General features: G+C 35.7%; 1 protein-coding gene and 1 pseudogene across 5 annotated transcripts in view; one reads left to right on the top strand and one right to left on the bottom strand.

Moving 5' to 3' along the window:
- The window catches only part of CDK19 (cyclin dependent kinase 19), a 127,116-nt gene extending 106,123 nt beyond the window's left edge, over positions 1 to 20,993 (top strand). For all 5 annotated transcript variants that reach the window (XM_011364823.2, XM_023533386.1, XM_011364820.2 and 2 more), the window contains 8 exons: positions 2,847 to 2,978; positions 6,986 to 7,129; positions 7,298 to 7,367; positions 11,824 to 11,896; positions 12,289 to 12,386; positions 13,075 to 13,153; positions 13,829 to 14,095; positions 16,630 to 20,993. In XM_011364823.2, the coding sequence (XP_011363125.1) occupies positions 2,847 to 2,978; positions 6,986 to 7,129; positions 7,298 to 7,367; positions 11,824 to 11,896; positions 12,289 to 12,386; positions 13,075 to 13,153; positions 13,829 to 14,095; positions 16,630 to 16,761 (995 nt within the window). In that variant the 3' untranslated portion in view covers positions 16,762 to 20,993. The remainder of the gene's footprint in view (positions 1 to 2,846; positions 2,979 to 6,985; positions 7,130 to 7,297; positions 7,368 to 11,823; positions 11,897 to 12,288; positions 12,387 to 13,074; positions 13,154 to 13,828; positions 14,096 to 16,629) is intronic.
- LOC111742798 lies at positions 7,959 to 8,071 on the bottom strand (annotated as a pseudogene).
- Positions 20,994 to 20,999: the final 6 nt, after the last annotated feature.

Here is a 20,999-nt window from a genome sequence, read left to right on the forward strand (position 1 = left end):
CTTGGAACTTTTTTTCTATATGACATCACATAATTCTATTTTCTTATATATCACTTTCACTGTTACCTCGGTATTTTTATTCATTATTGCCTCTTACTCCTATTAAGACACCCTAGGCACTGGCTTAGAACATGGCCTCCCTTTACAATTACTTTTTTAGGGAATTGATAAGTTGTGGCCTCAAAATCTTGGATTCTATGAAAATTATTCTAAGAACTGGATCTCAGATTCTGTTCTCTCACCCTAGGTGAAATCTTTGTCTTTATTTGGTTGTCTTGTTGGCCATCTATACTCTATTATTCCAAACCAAATTCACCATCATCTTATACTTTCCCTTATTCATACCCATCGTCACATTTAACACAGTCACCCAAACTTAATGTCTTCTTACTACTCCCAAATATCTCTACTGTTTCTCAATATAAATTCTGTATTCTAGCCAGGCTAGTTAGTTGCCCTACTGTTATGATTAAGGATTACGATTTTAGGATTACAATTTTATCCAAGATTAGGGATAAAACAAGGGTTCAAAGTAAGCAATAATTAATAATAAAGGTCAAATAAATAATCTCATTGTTAAATTGCTTTAAATTTTGTTTTAATAGCACACTATTTCTTTTAAAATTAGTAATCCTCTGATCCCTGTGCTTAACACTTTAATGCAGTTCTTTTTTGGCTGATAAGAAAAGCATAGCCTAATGGAAAACACATTATGCCCTTCCCTGTATATGAGCCTTTCCCTCCTCAGCAACCTAAAGACTTCCTATATCTTACCTAAAATGCTTATTGCCTTCTTTACCATTCACAACAATTTATCCTTCAGAATCCAGCTCAAGTTCTGTCTACTTTCAATTTAGTCCACTTCTACAAATGTTTATCAAACATCATTCCAGATAAAACTGTGAAGGAGATGTGGAATCTTCCATCACGGGACTCAGAGTCAAGTAGAAAGCAGTAGCAACTTTCCTTTTTTCTTACAGTACTTATCCTTTTTTGGGGGTCCATTCCGTGTATTATGTCATCTCACTTTCATTTAAGCTCCTTGTTGTAGACCCTGTCTCTTGCTGTTTTTCTGTCACATGAGATGGCCTAATCAGCATCCACACCAGAATTTTACTACCGCTACGAGTTGAATTGAAAATTTCACTCATATCTAATTTTAGCAAAACAACTGTTAGTAATATTTAGGCTAAGGTACCTTTTATCTAAATTAGTAATTATTTTAAAAATAGTTTGAAACTCTTTTGAAGTTCATACAATAAACAGGAATTGTTTTAAGAATGTTTATTGTGCTCTCTGGCCTTGATTTCATTTGACAGTGAATAGATGTGGCTTAGATAAACTAAGGAGGTAGAGAATAAAGGGAGAAATACTGGCTTTATTTAGCCTTTACTTCAAAATTCTTTTCAATGGGTGGAACAGCATTCCATCATATTACTTAGTCATTAACAACAGTCAGCATCTGTTAAGTACATAAAGCAGTGCTTTGAAGTAGATATAGTATTGGTAGAATATCATCATTTGCTATAGAGAAATTTAGTTAAGAAAGAGTAGGCATTAGCACAGACTTCCTTGGACAGCTTTATTTTTTAAGACCTCGCTTCTCCAAAGCATTTTCAGAAAGTCTTATAATTATTCAAACTCTAATTAAATTAAAATTTTAATGTATGTTGTAGCATAACGTATTAGTTTTAGATTAAATGATTCTCTGTAGTTGAAATTTTATGTACTATTTGTGCATTTTATAATACATTGGGTCCCCTTATAATAAAAATACACTGTGTATATTATATATTTCAAATTACAGAGGTTTATAATTCTTGTGATTTTACCTTTGTGACATATAATTATGACATGTATAATTTACTGGATGTCAGATCAGTGGTTAAGAACGTAGCTACTGATTATATATATAACATGGTTTTTGCTTGAGGACTGGTATCTTTTACTTACTATCTCTATGACCATGGGCAAGTTGTTTAACTGCTTTGGGCCTTAGATTCTTTATCTCAGAAGTGGGGACCAAAATCCTTATTAAACCAGTGTTCTTATGAGGATTAAATGAAGTGATATATGGTGTATGTGAAAACCGTTTATAAACTAATATGCTTTGTAGATATAAGGTACTTGTTGTTTTTGAAATCTTAAGAAAATTAGTCTCTGGAACCTTATTTAGTAATAGTCTTTTTACTACTTTTGTACTTCTCTAATATTTATATCAGTTAGCTTTGGTGTAGACCTTTGTTAAATGCTGGATTACAACAAATTATCTCATGTGTTCTCTACATGTGCTTGGAAACATGTAAGTGATATGCTGGTAACAGGCTCTGAGGGAAAAAAGCTCCAATTTGTAGCATTTGCTGTTTTTTATGATGTAAATACTACCATAGCCAGTTTTAAGCAACCAACATGATGCCACTGAGCTCAGAGTTGATTAAATATACATACAAATTGGCACTCATGAGTCTACAAGAACCAACTGCAGCATACACTGAACTAAGATCATGGAAGCTTTTACACTATTTTCAATTTAAAAAGAAATCTAAGAATGTTATTGTAATTGTCTCTTAAAGACAGAAATCTGAAGTCAGACCTGGATTCTAATTCTGACTCTGTACTCAATAGCTCTACGACCTTGGGCAAGTCAGAATGTCTTTAAGACTCAGTTTCTTAATCAGTAAAGTAGGCACAATAATAGTATCTACCTCAGAAGGAGAAATCTGGTGCCTGGTACAGACCACTGGTTCAAAAGGAAGGAACAGGATTCCTTTATGAGGTTAGTAACTTGCCATGATTCTAATACCATGCCAAACTGAGTTTTATATTATTATTTTTTTATTTTTTAGCTGACATGGGTTTTGCCAGATTATTTAATTCTCCTCTAAAGCCACTTGCAGATTTGGATCCAGTAGTTGTGACCTTTTGGTATCGGGCTCCAGAACTTTTGCTTGGTGCAAGGCATTATACAAAGGCCATTGGTAAGTTAGTATAAAATGATTTACTCTCTTGGCATTGAATTATCATGAATACCAAATGGTATAATAATAAGGCTGCTTTATAAAAACCACTTTGTATCTCTTTGTAAAAGTCCTGTTGTCTTTTATATTCCTAGATTTCATAGTCTGATAGATTTGGATTTTTAACTGTATAGGAGAAAATGGTTCTTTTAAAAGAAGAAAGAATTTTCTTGTAGAGAATAGAGGTATCTGATCTTCTTGACTTGCTATGGAAATGATAACATGCAAATTTTATTTTGCACTTACCAGCTATTGATCAGAAGAACTGGAGAGAGGTTTGGAATTGTTTTCTTCACAAAAAGAAAATGGGAGTAGTGTGGCGTTGGAAGAGCCCCTTCTATCTGGGGAAAAGTTAGCCAGCCTTTCCCTAAGCAAGAAACAATATGACTAATCGTTCCTTCTTACCACTACAGTTATCAGAATGGCAGTTTCTCCATTAAGGTAGGAAATAGAGTCTAGGTGGATTAGCTATGCTCCTCATCTTACCATCTCTCCCAGTTAAAAAAAACAAAAGCAAAAAAAACGAGTAAGAAAATCTGTTATAAATACACTCTCTGTGGGATTTAAAGTCTGCTTCAGGACAGAAGCATCAGAAGTTTTTCTACCTGGTAGCACCATATTGTCCTCAGAGGATCCAACTGCAACCTGAGGGAGGAAGAGAGAGCCCTCCTCAAACCTAGAGATTTCTTTAAAGGAGCTAAAAAGAGAGGATAGGGAAGGAGTAAATAGTGCTATTGATGTGAAGGGCTAGTTCTATAAGGTACCTAAATTTGCTAAGTATATTTCTTTAGATTTTCCTTTTATATAGACAATTCTTTCTCTGTTAAGCTTATGAAAAACCTGGTGACACTCAAAGTACTAAAGTTCTTACATTTGGAAAGATTAGACTGATAATTAATCTATTCATCGGTAAAAAGGGAAACAAAAATTTAATTATAATAACGTCCTCCCTCATTAGGAGGTCTAATTTCTGCAAAACTCAGACATCCAGAACACATTTATACTTTGTCCAGTGACTGAGACATTAGCACAGTGCTGGAATATTGTAATACTTGCTTAAAAATTTCATTAAATTCGTGAAAAAACCCATGAGTAGCCTCAACACTATGAGGAAAACCAGTATGTGTTTGACAGTAGAGGAATGTGAGACTGACTGTGGACCTTTCCCCTAGCAGTCGAGCCCATAGTAAGGCATAGTAAGGCAGCCAAGCCCATGTTGTCAGCAATGGACAATGGCAGCTGTCTATGAAGGGTAAAGAAGGGAAAACTACAAAAAGCACATGGAAGGAATGGAGTGCTCCTAAGAATGAGGAGTAAGAATCAGAGCCTGATTCTATATTTCAATGAGTAACTTTTATAGTAGGGCTGTATTTTTGAGACTTTTAGAATTATATTTGTTTTTTCTGTTATTAAGTCTCTATTGAGAACCAGTAAAATCTTGTAGACAATTTCAGAAGGCACCAGAGGATAGGGGGAGACTGAAAGTGAGCCAGAGGAAGGGGAAGTGTTAGTTGGAAACAACAGGGGTGGTACCTCAGAACAGAATTAATGGTGAAATAACCCAGGGCACCTGGTAGAGAGTAGAAGCTGTGATGACAGTAGAAATCCATGTGTTGGACTCTCACCAAGCACTGCTACAGCCTATATCTAGAAGGGCGATTTCCAGTAAGGAAAGACAAATTCAGCTAAAATACTAAATGACTCCTCACCAAAGTCTGTCCCACTCTTAGAGATTCTTATACGAAATCCATGGTAAGGCCCATTTTTAACATGTACCATTAGGTGATTCTGTGGTATGTGGTCTACACACTGACAGCCCATACTTTGAGAAGCACAGTTTTTTGAATATTTTATGATTAATTGCCATTTTGTTGAAATAAAAATGGACGTGTTTTTTTGGAAATAAAGATAATTGGGCGTCAATTGGAAAGTAACTATATTTCTTGTTTTCTCAGGGTAAGGAGAACCGAAATTGAATTTTAAGCAGCTAGTAACTTACTTGCTCAGTAAATGAGATTTACCACTTACTCAAAGATAAAAGTATAATCACTAATTTCTAATTTCAGTCAAGTCCCAGTTATCCATTTTGGGTAGAAGTTAGGAAAAAAGTTAAGACATAGAAAAAATAATCCCCAAATCAATTATCTTTAAGATTGAAATATATTCATAGCAGACATATGAGCACACACACATTCACTCATTCTTACTCTTCTCCATATCTGGTTTATGTCAGATATGAATATTTCTATTCAAAGCATAGAAATAAGAGAGTTCGATGATTTGATATCAGTGGAGGTTTATGGAATGACGTTCAGTGAGGGAGGGGAGTGGCTCTGTGTGTGTGTGAGAAAGAGAGGAGAATAAGTCATTAATAGAGGAAAAAGAAAAGAGAAATGGGTATTTATGGTACAGTGTCCAGATGACCATTTAAAATTAGAGGCTAATATGAATCAGGCATCCCTAGGATATTACACTACCTGTTAAACTGAGGTTCTCTTAGCAGTTCTCAGAGAACTCTAGATCCTGGCTCCTGTCCTTTGAATTGAGGACAAACCAGGAATTGGCATGACCAGCAACTTACAGTAGTAGTTCCAGTTAAATGCACAGTAGAGGCAAACCACAGGAAGAGAGATGGGATCATCAGAGGTAAGAGTGACAACCAACATGATGTGGGAGAGAGAAAGAAAGAGCGGACACTGAACAGCGTTTCTACTCTACTCTTTAGTGATGAACGTTCATAGTGATGACCCTCCTGCATCATTAAGAAAGATCAAATTATATTTTATAGCCTCTTAAGATGGCAGGTAGAGGTGTAATAAAAAATAGATATTGAAAGGATATGTTTCCATTATCCAGAAGGCTAACTTATGTGGTAGGAAACCATTCCTGAATGGAGTCAAATATGTGAGATATTACTTTATATATTTTTTAAACATTTGGTAATTTGTTTTACAAAAGAGCATACAAACACTCATTCTAGCTGATGGATATTATTAGACTTTTTTATTTAGCTTTTCTACAGAATGTGATTTTCACATTTGGTAGGCTACTAAACACTACTTTCTATACTGTACTATATATAGTTCATACATTACTAACTTAAAAAAATACTAATTAAACAGCTTTATTTAAGTGGATAAATATGAATATACATCTTACAAAAATTAATTCACATGTATATTTGGCAAAACATTATTATATAATACAGTCTCAGAATCTAAATTAGTTTTTCAATGTATAAAATCCAAATAGAATAATCTATAACTGGTGATTTGAAATAGTTAATAAAACTTTTAAAGATGCCTAACTTTATCCTGAGATTTTGGAGGATTGAGTAAACATCTAGGTGAGTATATTTAGATAACATTTATCTCTGCTGAGGTCTACTGGTGTTTTGATCAGCTTCTAGACTTACAATTTGTTAAAAAACAAAAACAAAACAAAAAAAAACTGAAGTTGGTAGTCTTTCAGACAAAAGTTGAGTTTATCCAAATCATTTTATGTGGCCTATACTCTTGATCTATCCTCACAACTCAGAAATTCTTCTCTATCATTATGCATTCGATTGCTTTAAAAAAATATATTGCCATACCTGACCATGATGATATTGTTTTAGTCTATCAAATCTTGGGTATTATGTCCTGTATTAGATTATTAGTTGAATGCTTTCATAATTGAATTATTAATAGTGGTTGGAAAGACTTTTGCCTAAATATAAATTTATTGCTTGCTAAATTGAGTTTCCCACAATTATCTTCATCAGGAAATATATAAATAAATGTTTTTTTAGTTGGCTTTCAATGTGTGATGATCAGCTATTCATGTCTCGTTTTCTTAATACACTTATTGTACTTTGTGTATTGCTTCCCTGAAAAGTATTTTTATATGTAGGTTGTGATTATACCCAGGAATTACAACCAAAGAAATATAATAAATGTTTACACAAGCTTGTTTTTTTTTCTTCATAGATATATGGGCAATAGGTTGCATATTCGCTGAATTGTTGACTTCAGAACCTATTTTTCACTGTCGTCAGGAAGATATAAAAACAAGCAATCCCTTCCATCATGATCAACTGGATCGGATATTTAGTGTCATGGGGTTTCCTGCAGGTAATTTATTTTCCTTTTTAAAATATTTGAAATGGTATTTCAAAATCATTACTTTTCAAAAGCATATTTTAAGTAATTTTATATATCTTTTAAGCTAAAATAACTAGGAAAGTTTTGATAAAAGTAATACATTATTTCCTATAACAATATTCAATCTTTTTTTGTAAGATAAAGACTGGGAAGATATTAGAAAGATGCCAGAATACCCCACACTTCAAAAAGACTTTAGAAGAACAACGTAAGTAGTAACTTCAATGGGAAGTATTTAAATTAATTCTTTAAAAAAAACAAACAAGCAGATATAGATTATTATTTAAACCAGAAACTTAGATTTCAGTATATTAATTGCACCAGTGGTTCAAAGAAAATATTCCAGATGTTATTCACATATATGCCAGGCATAGGCTGTAGTATTTAAAAACTTCTAAGAAGTTATGGGTCAGTAGATAGTTTAAATGTCATTTATGTTTTAGCATGATAAGGACTCAGTTCAAGACTACAACTGTGATTTTATCTTTATTCAAGTATTGACTGATGACTGAAATGCTGGACTAGGAACCAAGAAGGAGGAACACATGGCTTGGGATCTGAGTAACTGGTGGGGACATGTACATTGAGTAGAAGTGAGAAGTTTGTTATAAATAGGCATGCCTGGAGGAAAAGGTAGAAGAGGTTCTCTTTTGGACAGCTTAATGGAAAACTTTCAGGACAGGATGGCTTGTAGGAATAAAAGCAGACATCATAAAGAGAAGTGAGAATGGCACCAATCACTTTTGGCCCCTCTGTTACACAGTCCTTGGTGGAATCCTTTGCCTCTACCTATCTCTTTAAAAAACAACAACAACAACAACAAAAATATAATTAGATGCCTGTTGTCAGACTCAAAGGCCTCTTCCATCCTTGCCAAGGGGAGTGCTAACCTTCTCTCCTTTCATACAATACCCATCCATCTCTTAGATAGCACTGATTTGCTCAAGGTTTTCTTTTCTCTAGACTTGTTCCCAGGCAGTCTCCACAATTCTGTGGCCATAATTTACCATCAGTTATGCTGATAACTCCCAATTTATATATCCTACTCAGATCTCTTTTCCAAGTTTCAGACCCATTTATCTAATTGTCTTATGGAGTCCCAATTTGAATGTTTCCTAAATACTTAAAATTAAATGTCCAAAACCGAACTCATTTATGCTCTTACACCTCTCCTCCTGCTATATTTCCTATCTTATATCTTATGATTCTACTCAACGTACATGCCTCAACTCACCTAATTGTTGAAGCCAAAGACAGGAGAAATATCCCTGATTCTGTCTCACTCTCTTCTGTTTTAAACTACTCCCTATGTCCAAATATGAAATCCAGTCAGTTCTTTGTTCTAAATATCCTTTGAATCTTTGTATTTCTCTTCATTTACCCTGCCACCATTCAAGTGCAGACCACCACTCTCTCACTTAGAACCCTGCAGTGGCCTCCTAAGTCCCACCTCCAGTCTTCATTCCAGCTTACTATACTGCAATCATTGCCAAAAGCAAATTCGATCATGTCGGTCTTTTAGTTGCTCTTAAGTCTCCATTGTTCTCAATTCCATAATACAGCTAACAAAGCCTTGGCTTCTACATCACCAAATTCATCTCCCAAACCACTCTTCACTTTGTATTCTATAGCCTAGATATCTGAATTTCTTTAAGAACCTCAAACATCCTGAGCTTTTTTTTCCCCTTTGGATTTTTATACATGCTGTTCCCTCAGTTTAAGATGTACTTTCCTTCCACCCATTTCATCAGACTCACTCCTCTTTATCCTTTTTATTTATCCTTTAGGTCTTGGCTTAGTCATCACTTGCCTGATGAGTCCTTCCCTGACCTTCCAGGTCTGAATTAGGTGTAGTGCATTGATAACTTAGCACTACAGTTGGCTTTTGAATACTTATCTACCTTTCCCTCTAGATAGTATGGATCCTGTCTATTTTACATACCATTATATGCCTCCCCATATGTACAGGGTCTGGTACATAATACATGCTCATTAGTTACTTGTCAAATGGGTATTCAGTAAAAATGGTTCAAGTAATTCAAGATACTCTAATAATATAAAAAATGGAGAAAATTAATGAAGATGCTTAACATTTAATTTAGTATTTAAAGATCAAAGGAAATTTTTTTACCAAAAAAACAATAGTGTTTATAACAACCAAAAATTAAAGGAGAAGAAATTTTAAAATTAAAGAAATTTTAAAAGATAAATGATATCCAGTTAGAAAAAGAATAGAAAAAGTTTAGAGATAATAGCCCGTACTTCCTAAGTAAACAATTCTACCCATGTAAAAGTAGACTACTGTTACATAAGATAAAATGAGATTTATTAAAAACTAGCTAAATCTAATATAATACATCCAAGTCATTAAAGTAAAATATAATAAAGAAAAAAGTTCCAGGAAATACTATTTCAAATGGCATAAAAAGTGAAAGAGTAATTTGTTTTCATTATATCAGATAAAAAGAACCCCAAAGCTTATTTCCAAAGTGAATTGGGGAGGATAACAAAAGAAATTTCTGTACTCTTTCTAAAAGTGTCAGCACTTATTAGCTCATTAGAAAGCAAGGTCAAAAGAGAACTGAAAGAAAATCATTAGGTTTACTTTAGAGATTGAATGTTCAAATAAACATGGTCTGATAAAATGCTTCATAATGTATATAAAGAGTTTTAATTACTTTGAAAACCGTTCAGCTTCAAACTAACAAATCTGAAGAGGATAATTCAGAAAATGACAAACAATTCAGGTTAACTAAAATACTAGGAGATATAAGAAGAAACCACATTGGGAATTGAGCAATAGGATTTCTGAAGTTCAAGGCTTTTTATGCGACGATAGAAACAAATAACTTTGAGTCTGGAGTTAACCCAAGAAATCAGTCGATTCAACATAGAAACCAAAAAATTGTAGACAGACTTCATTTCTACTTAAAGTTTCTTCCCATTACCGAACTCAGTGGCTACCTTGGCAATAAAAATGTTCCTGGTATAGAAGGAAAAAAAATTAATATACATAGCAAAGATTTTTAAAATGAAAATACCCAGTGTTGGTTGGCAAAGGTATAATGAACATTTTACTTGTATGCTACTGTTGATAATGAAGGCTTCTTAAACTTTAATGTACCTACAGATCACCTAGGGACCTTGTTAAAATGCAGATTCTAGTTCAGAATCTGGGATGGAACCCGAAAATGCATTGCTAATGCAGGTTCTCAGGTGCTCATGCTCCAAATCTGAGGGCCAGGTGTGTGTAGCAAGGTTCTAGAACACATTTAAAAAAGCTTTGAAATGTTTATACCCTTTGACCTAATAATTTCAAGATTTTGTTCTGTGGGTATGATTATAATCATTTTTCAGAGGAACCTAAGCCTTTCCTAGAGGTTAACTGAACCAAAATCACACAACTGGTGAATGACTGAGTCATGGTCGGGTAGGGGTCTGTGATTTTCACCTACTCTGCAGTGTTGTCTTCCTGCAGTGTGTACCAGATTTACCTACGAGGACCTGCATTTCATAACTATTATGACACAAACAATATTAGTAACACAACCACTACAAATAATAAGTTTAAAGAGCATTTGACAAGGAAAAATGTTTATGAAGCAATGTTAAGTGAAAAAAGAACAATTTGTACAATATGATCCCAATTTTGTAAAAACAACAAAAATTCTCCAGTGTTTGTAATATCTCTATATAAAATGCCAAAGGAAATTGTCAAAATCTTGACAGTGGTTCTTTATTACTGAATGACTTGATTATGAGTGACTTTAATTTTATTCTTTACAGTTTTCTATATTCTCTAAATTTTCTACCATGAACATATATTACCCGTTTTTTAAACTTTTTAATTTGAAATATTTCATGTATAGGAAAGAATGTGTATGATGAAAATATGTAGTCTATTTATAATAATAAAGTGAATACCCCTCAATTCACCCCTCAACCGAAGAAACAGAACATCGCTAAGATCGCTGAAGTGCTCTCTGGGCCTTTCCTTTCTGTTGACATCCCTCCCAGAGGGTGGCCACTGTTCTTAATTTGTGTTTACCAATCCTCATTTTTCATTATAGTTTTACTACATATGTATCATTAAATAAACTATTGTTGAATTTAACATAGCTTTGAACTTTTTATATAAACAGTCCTGTACTGTTCTGCAATTTGCTTTTTTCCTCCATTCAACCTCTGTATTCATTTCTACTATTGTTAACGTTCCATTCTGTGAATACATAACAATTTAATTACCTATTCTTTAGCAGATAGACATTTGGGTTGTTTACAGGTTTTTTCTATTACAACAATGCTTCCAAGATCATATTTTGTCCATGTATCCTGAAATACATGTGCAAAAATCTCTCTTAGACTAGAGTATGTCCCTAAGTAAGGAATGGGTGGGTCATAAGATATTCACATTTTCAACCCTAATTGTTAATACATAATTATTTTCCAAAGTGCTTATAACAGTGTAAATTCTTGCATGCAGTATGTAACAACTCCTATTTCTCCACACATTGACCAATATTTGGTTTCGAGTTCCATTTTAAACAGAAAAAACAATGGCATAAACATATACCTTATAGGAAAACCAATCTTGGAGCTTTCTGTTAAAAAACATAAATGATGCGCATGTTCTCCAATGACGTGTGATTGTTGTATCCTTGCAGGTATGCCAACAGTAGCCTCATAAAGTACATGGAGAAACACAAGGTCAAACCTGACAGCAAAGTGTTCCTCTTGGTAGGTGAATCTCTCCCAGACAGGGGCTTCAGATCCTCAGCTCTCGCCTCATTCCATTTCCCATGGATTGTCCCAGCTATTCCTTCTCTTAAGAAAGAAAAGAAATTGGTGGATGCTGGGACAAAATTAAATATTTACCTTTTGAGATGTCACCCTTGACTTCTAGTGTTATTTTTTATCAATGATTAATCAGAAAAAGAATTAAATTCTAAAAAGGACTTCAGTGCTATTGATTCTTGCCAATTTCACATAAATTTGTGTAGTGTACTAATAGTGCTGTGAGCTATATAAAATGGCATTTGATATTAATTCTGTTAGACATTAGTACAAAAGTCAAAACATTGGCTTGTAAACCTTTTTATGAGCTATCGATTTCTTATGTGTCACTCTAGCTTCAAAAACTCCTTACTATGGATCCAACCAAGAGAATTACCTCAGAGCAGGCTCTGCAGGATCCCTATTTTCAGGAGGACCCTTTGCCGACATTAGAGTATGTATCCCACTTTTTCTATGTCCTTTGCTCCAGGTTGAGGATGTCGGGTGGTGGTTGAAAGCAAGAGAGCACTTGTTACTGAAGTATTTTACTTTCTTCATTAATACTACCTCAGAGAAAAATTACTCAAGAGAAAGGGCCTGTATTTTGAAACAGGCTAAACAGTGAATGAAAATGAGTATTTTAGATATGACCATTTGTCAGTTTTACAGATAAAAACAAAGCCGAGACTGAGAATTTAAAATTCAGTGTGTCCACTGTACTACCAAACCCTTCTATTTCCCCATCTTTGGTTATACCCACGTATATAAATTGCGCTTGGATTTATTAGTGGTGCAGCTTTTCTTGAGAACAAAAGTATTTTTATTGTTGAAGCAAGCACAAATTCACTCATTTTTAATGCTGATGAAGTTTGTGTGGAGAAACTCCTATGTCACATATGTTCCTCTTGCTTAACAACTGTTAAGGTTTGTTATTGAATGTGGCAACTAGTATAAAACTTCAGACAATGAATTGCTCTTTTCTTTAATGCTTAAATTAAGTTGTGTTTGGAGGCATCCAGCAAACACCAGCCACAGATGAAGAATAGGAAATAAGAAAAAAACTGGAATTTTAAATGAACAAGGTCAGTGATAGCATAGATTTTAGGTCATGACATATATTCTTTCTTTCTAATGATTTGTAGTGTGTTTGCTGGCTGCCAGATTCCATATCCCAAACGAGAATTCCTAAATGAAGATGAACCTGAAGAAAAAGGTGATAAGGTAAGAACCACACAGTACATTTTCACATCCAAACAGTAAGGGAGGCGAAAACAGAATGCAGGAAAGTTAATTTAACAATCCCTATGAATTTAACCACCTCTTATTTAATTAAATATGTCCCATTTACTTTATTGTAGGTGTACTTGAAATCTGAAATGTAATAAGCTTACAGATAAATGAGCTTCCCGATTTGTTTTATAGCCTATTTTATTTCCTGATTCTTCATTCTTGCTCTTTTTGTTTGTTCAGCATCATTACCATCACTTTATGCAGACTGCTTTTCAAAGCATCATTCTGTTCTTAATCCAACTTGGAGATATAAGGTCCCTCCTTATGCCCCTCCCCTTTTCCAGAATCACTATCGAAAAGACGACTAGAGCTGTTTTAAGGAGTGTAGAACTATTTCCTGTGTGCCTTGCTGTCTTCAGTGGGATGTCTCTGTCTGATTGGGAGGATTACTGTGCAATCCAGATGAACTTCAGAGAATGAGTTCCGTTTAGGGCTCAGTACTTTGACCTTTGGGGATGCTGTATTCTTTGGTCATTCCAGTCACTTTGGAGTCTCACGTAGGTTGCCCCGCAGCTTGGGTCAGCAGTTACATTGTGTATATCGAGTAAGGAAAGAAATTTCTTGTTAATTTAGTTCCATACCAAGCTTGCTTTTCTTTCTTACAAGAATCAGCAACAGCAACAGAACCAACATCAGCAGCCCACAGCCCCTCCGCAACAGGCAGCAGCTGCTCCACAGGCGCCTCCGCCACAGCAGAACAGCACCCAGACCAATGGGACTGCGGGCGGGGCCGGGGCTGCGGCCACCGGTGCTGGAGCAGGGCTGCAGCATAGTCAGGACTCCGGCCTTAATCAGGTGCCTCCAAACAAGAAACCACGGCTGGGGCCTTCAGGCGCAAACTCAGGCGGGCCTGTGATGCCGTCAGATTATCAGGTATGCCAGGGAATTATGTAGTTTTTAATGTTTATACATTTTATAAAGTAGATCCTTTTAGAATTAAGTAGTACTTAACTCTAAAGTTTGTACGAACTGTATAATCGTATTTCTAAGGCGCATATGAAAATGAAGATTTTTGTCAAATTTCATTGTAATTCCAAGATATTTCTCTCTCGACTCGTTTATCCTGATACTCTGAAGAAGGAAAGTGAGGTAGGCACCTCCCTCCTCAAAGAAAATTTCTCATTTTGCCCATACAACTGCCTATCAGCTTTGGGTCAGTAAAAGATACCTACATAAGCAATCAAAAAGGGAGAGGAATGGTAGCTTATTTTGGACAAAGTAAACTGTATACTTTAGAAAGATTTGCTGTCACTTGGAGGAAAATAATCAGTAAGTAGCCTCATAAACATAGAAGAGAAAGGGATTAAGATTGTGACTTCTCAGAAATAACCATTAAATCTCACTAGAAATTACTTTGAGAGCTACAATTGTACTACTAATTCAGGAAATTAAAGAAAAAAAAGTCTAAAGATTGATATTTGGAGAGAGAGGTAAAAATACTTTTGAAAACTACGGGGAATCTTGCAAAAAAAGAAAACAAAAACAAAAAAACATTTTCAAGGTAGCCACAAGCCAAGAAAAGAATTAGGAAAGTGGGAAGAAAAACTTAAATGAAAAAGAAAAGGAAAAAGGTTTGGAACCATGGTCTCTCCGAAAACTGGTGGAAAAGGGACAATGAGGATAGAGATAATAGAGAACAAAACCGTAGGCAAGGGAGCCATAAAGTCACTGATAAGGAACTGGAATCAAGAGAAACGTTAACAAGATTAACAGGCGCCACGTTTTGAATATCTCAGCAAACTAATGTGTTTAGCACAACTGCTTCTCTGAAAACTTCTCTTGGAAGGTTCCCTACAAGCAGAGGAGTATTAATAACACTGCCATTTGGTTCCAATTAAACTAATCAATGTTTCTGTTTGATCTACTAAAAACAGTAGAAGTCATGAACCTATTGAATTTTATTATAAATTTAAGTTTTTACCCCCCTAACATTGGTTATTCCCATTATGTGAGCAATAAACCTTTATTGCATACTGGCTCATCTTTGCGTCTCTGATTGTATTACATTAACCTGATTTTAGTCAGTTACGGGCAGATTACTTAACTACTGTTTTTACTACTTTCAAATCTAAGAGTTTTTCAAAATGCTTTTCTTTGTCCATCCTGTGCTGTTTTCTTAATAAAAAAGCATATCTTTGAAATGGATAGTCATCTCAGCTATTTAGTTGGAAAGACTAACATGAGGGGAGGTGGAGTCCCTCCCTTTTGCACCTATTTGTAGCTCTCCCATCATCAACATGTTTGTTCTTTATTTAGTATGGAAACTCTAGAGTGCTGTGTCTAATCTGCTAAAGTAAAAGTAGTCATAGCCAGCCTAACAATTATAGGGCTTATGAGTGGAAAGAACATTTTTTTCACAATAAACTTCAAAATAAAACATCGTTAGAATTTGAAACTTTGAAAGGCACTCAACTAGTCAGAGTTTCGTAACTTAGGAAGGATCAGAGTTGTTTTTAACCAAGCCTATCTTATTACCCTGTCCTTTTGGACCAGATGTTGCAAGTTCAATTTGGCAGCCTTTGCACATGAGGTGGTGACCTCGTTTATGTGTCCTTTTTTAAACCCCTAATGCCACCTCAGAGCCATTTACATTTTATTAGGGATATTCTTTCCCACTTTGCTTACAGGAAGAACCAGCCTCCTGAGTGTCGGGAATACACTGGTTCCAGCTATGCTTATGTTTAACCAGGCACCATATTCTATAGATGAATTTTCCTTTTACATATTTTTTCATATTCACTCTGGGAACTATGAAGTTGAATGTTTTATTTAAAGTAATAAAATACAGTTAATTGAAATACATTTGTCTTGGCCTTCTCTTGAGGGCATTTTCATGTATGAAAAGTTTTTAATTCTAATTATGACCAAAGTTTATAAAACCCACTTATTGCTGCCACACCCCACCCAATCTCGCCTGCCTTTTTCATGTAGGTGGCCGTGCTGATTCCACTCTCAACTCTACCTCTTTTTTTCTAAAACTGATTTCTTAATCACAGTTTTGTTATTTATAATGAGAAAATTAACAGACATCTATATACATTATGAATACCATTGACTGAATATGCCAGATGACTTTTCTTGTTTGTAAATCTCACTTCTGCAAAGAATAACCAGAGTTAGTGTAAAGAGCAGTGGGCCAGCATAAGCTTCCCCTCTTGCCTTTTTTTTTGGCCAGTCAGGTTTATCTCCCAAAGAAATCCCACCAAACTTTGTGCCGGCCAGAACCTATGGTTACAGTGGTAGCAGGCTATGATTTCAAATAAGCAAAACGTATGGACAAAATGTACTGTCAGCTGCCATGGATCTGAAGCAGGCGCCTTTGATGAAAAGGGCACATCGCCCTGCCCCAGTGTGATTGGCATCTCTTCTGTCATCATTAACTCCTTTCTCCTGTTTCCTTCTCCTAGCACTCCAGTTCCCGCCTGAATTACCAAAGCAGCGTTCAGGGGTCTTCCCAGTCCCAGAGTGCGCTAGGCTACTCCTCGTCGTCTCAGCAGAGCGCACAGTACCACTCATCTCACCAGGCCCACCGGTACTGATAGCCGCAACCCAGAGTACAGGCTCCAGCAATATGATGTCTGCATTGAAAAGAACCAAAAATGCAAACTGTGACACCGTTTAAAGCGCATTCACTTAGGAGGAAAACTATAGAGTGAGCATCTCGCAGGACTGACGATGTCTCTTCTTTATTGACATAAAGAAGATTTTTGTGAAGTTTCCCCAGCACCCTTTCCCTGCATGTGTTCTATTGTGACTTCTCTGATAAAGCGTCTGATCTCATCCCAGCACTTCTGTAACTTTCAGCATTTTTTTTTTTTTGAAGGATTTCCTGGTGCACCTTTCTCATGCTGTAGCAATCACTATGATTTATCTTTTCAAAGCTCTTTTAATAGGATTTTAATGTTTTAGAATCAGGACTTCAGTGGTGTATAGTTTTATACTTCATGAACAGACCTAGCAACACAGGTAAAAATGCACCTTTTGAAGCACTACGTTGTTTTTACAGAATTTAACTGTTTTGCTCATGGAAGTTTTAAACAGAAACTGTTACTGTCCCAAAGTACTTTACTATTAAGTTTTTATTTATCTAGTTTCAGGGAAGGTCTAATGAAAAGACAAGTGGTGGGACAGAGGGAACCTACAACCAAAAACAGCCTAGATCTTTGCAGTTTCTATGCTTTATGCTATGAACTATGTGGTAATTTTTATGTAATCATTCATATGGAACTTAGTTCCCTGAATCATCTTATTCTGAATAGTGCTCAGTAATTAAGAATTATAAATTTAACCTTCATGTAGCTAAGTCTACCTTAAAAAGGGTTTCAAGAGCTTTGATGAAATATAGTCCTCTGGTGACCCACACCAGAAAGCTGAAGAGAATATTAACTGCACTAGGATTTCTTTAAGGAGTAATGTTGATCCAAGGATGTATTACTTCCCTTTGAAGGAAAAGCTTTTAGTGTATATTGTACATAAAGTTGGCTTCTCTAAAGAACTGTTGGTTTCTTTACATGTGGGTCAGCTCGAGTAACTTTCTTGTGTAATCAAGGGCACTCAAATAGGAGCCTGCAAATTAATCTGCTTTTGAAATAAAGGGCAGTGTTCTCCATTCATATTTGCATTAGATATAGAGTGACTATTTTTAAAGCATGTTAAAAATTTAGGTTTTATTCATGTTTAAGGTATGTATTGTGTATGCATAATTTTGCTGTTGTTACTGAAACAATTCTATCAAGACTCTTTTCATTGCACTGAATGCTTTCTTTTGCCCCTAGGAGAAAACTAATAAGTGTGCCTAAAAAACTACGGGCGGATAGTATATGACTATGCTAGGTAAAGTGCATATTTGCATTTCCATGATCTATGAATTAGAGGCTGAGGTCTTTCTCAGCCAGTGTAATGAACCCCTCACTCCCCAGTCACAAGGAATGAAGACTGAGAGCCCCATTGTAATGTAAGGGACAAGAAATTTGTGTTCTTCTGAATGCTACTAGCAGCACCAGCCTTGTTTTAAGTATTCTCCTGAGCTAGAAGAAATAGCTGATTGTTGTATATGCAAGATATATGCATTTTTTTTAAACTATTTTTTGTGAACTTAATCTACCTGGTAATGATACTCTGGGTCCATACACAAGTAAAATAAGATTTTAGACAGAAGCCAGTATGCATTTGCACTATTGATGTGATACTGTAGCCAGCAAGGACCTTACTGATTTCAGCATGATAATGTTCATTAAGAATAAAGGCCGTGTGGTGACACTCACCGACACTGAAGATGAAACAGTTGATGAGCTCCCTTGGAAGGAATTTCTGATCATCTCCATGGTAATTTACCCCTTCCGTTTTTTAAAATGAGAAAATTAATAGCCCTCTGCATAGTGTAGCTCCATCTCTAAAGTTCGATCCTGTGCCCTGAAGCCTCCCTGTCCAGAGCTTTGGTCATCAGATTCTCACTGCATCCTCACCGTGTGCACAGTGCTGTGCTGCATGGAAGACACAAAGGGCAAGACATACTTCCTGTCACTTAAGCTTCTGATCAAGCCTATGAAAGGAAGCTCTTCTGGGATGCTTGACTTGTAAGCGAGCCATCTTAGAATATGAAGGTCCTTTTGTTTACTTCTAAACCCCCTTGGATAGAGTTACTATTCCAAATTCTCTGTAAGAAACCATGTTACGGAAAGGTTACTATGTCTGCCTTCGAGAAAGCTAGCAATTAAATTATCACAACAGGCATTAATGTATATTTGAAAGTTCACAGTGGCCTTTCAACAATTGAGTGGCCCTTGGCAGGCAGAACATACTCTATTAAGTGGTCATAGAAAATTAGAAAGAAAATAGAAGCTCTGTCTTACCCTCAAGGGGCGCTTACATTTAATAAAAGACATACCCAAATATGTGCATGAACAGAAATGCCATGCCCCTTAATATTTTATAAGCAGCTTTGGAATACAGTTCTTGTGATGTGTGCTTATATGATCACGGGCCTACCCTGCATTCCGTGTATATAGTGAATTTTACTGGCAGAACTGATAGAGAAACTAAGGGGATTTCATCAGGTGTTCCCAGTACAATGTTCCCCAGATAGAGCCAGATATCCCCATTACACATGTGACTGGGTTTCTGGTCACCACACGGGAACTGGCTTTTTCCTCCTGTATTCTTGCCTCAGAGTTGGTGAGGCCCACTGGTGCCCATTACCTTTTGAAATAATTTTGGCTCACAATTTCCTTTTTCCCCTGTAAATAGGAACAAAGCCTTTAATACACTTATGGGCCCTAAAACTGTGGGACCTCAGAGGAGAACTGTGAAGCTTTTTGAGGTTAAAATTTACCTTCTTGGTCCCTAAATGACCACATTCCTCTTCGAAAATGTATTACTGTCGTGTTTCCTGAGAATGCAGGGTGGGGGACATCCCTCAGCATATGGGAACACCCAAACCAGGGGAGGTTACTGAAAGAAAGGAAAGAATCAAAGTGAAGATTTCCTGCTCTCCATATTACAAATCAGTTTCGAGTTAGCTTTCTGGTGAAGTGTGTGTTTGGAAAAAGAGATTCTAGAATTACAGGACAGCTGAGCTCAAGGGTAAGGTAGCCTGGCGACAGGGCTGATAGATACTGTGAGGCTGAAACAATCCTTGTGATGAAGTAGCTCATACAGCAACATACAAAAACCGAGGACATGTATATTTTTATATCTGTGTGGTTTTAAAACTTTAGTACTTAGAATTTTGGCCTTCTGCACTACTCTTTTGCTCTTGTAAACATAATTTACATTTAAGAATGGAAAGGGATGACATTTATGTGTTCACTTGCCTCATTCCTTGTGAAGCAACTGCTAGTTGTATGCCTCTAAGATGATGCTGTTTTCTCTGCTAAAGGTAAAGAAAGGAAAAAATAGTCTGACAATAAGACTTGCAGCTTAATCTGCTTTGAATAAATTTATGTAGCAGAAACTATACAATGAAGGAATAATTCTGTGTAAATTGCAAACCCTAAACTCTACCTATGGTGATATCTTTGTAGGGAATGGAGGAAGGCAGTGAAATGGCAGTTAGAGTAAAGGAGGCTTCAAGGATTCAAGTATAAGTAATATTTTATATAAAACATAGTAGTTTAGGTCCCCATAATATTCAAAAATAGTCACAAATATCATAAAGCAAAGTTCATTGTTTTAGGATTTTTTAAAAATGTGTTGTACCTAAGGCCATACTTACTCTTTTATGCTATCACTGCAAAGGAGTGATATGTATGTATTATATGAAAAAAAATCCTTAATGCACTGTTATCTCCTAAATATTTAGTAAATTAATACTATTTAATTTTTTTAAAGATTTGTCTGTGTAGACACTAAAAGTATTACACAAAACCTGGACTGAAGGTGTCCTTTTTAACAACAATTTAAAGTACTTTTTATATGTTATGTAGTACATCCTTTCTAAACTGCCTAGTTTGTATTTCCCATAATTCCTATTTGTGAAGTGTACCTGTCCTTGTCTCTTTTTTCAGTCATTTCCTGCATGCATCCCTCTTTATATGATTATAGAGATGACTGTGTATGCTTTCCGCACTCTGCTGTGAGGTGTGTGCGCAGAGCCGGCTGCACCCCAGCAAGGCCTGCCCCATGGGGTGCAGGACAAGCTGCTGCTTTGGAGCCGAGTGTTTTCCGCTTTTGAGTTGTCCTGGCATCCTTCTTGAAATGACTGTTAAAACTAAAATAAATTACATTGCATTTATTTTATATTCTTGGTTGTAATAAAATTGAATTGACTTTGTTTCTG

The sequence above is a fragment of the Pteropus vampyrus genome, unplaced genomic scaffold (assembly GCF_000151845.1).
Source record: "Pteropus vampyrus isolate Shadow unplaced genomic scaffold, Pvam_2.0 Scaffold101, whole genome shotgun sequence".
In the NCBI taxonomy this organism is placed as follows: Eukaryota; Metazoa; Chordata; class Mammalia; order Chiroptera; family Pteropodidae; genus Pteropus; species Pteropus vampyrus.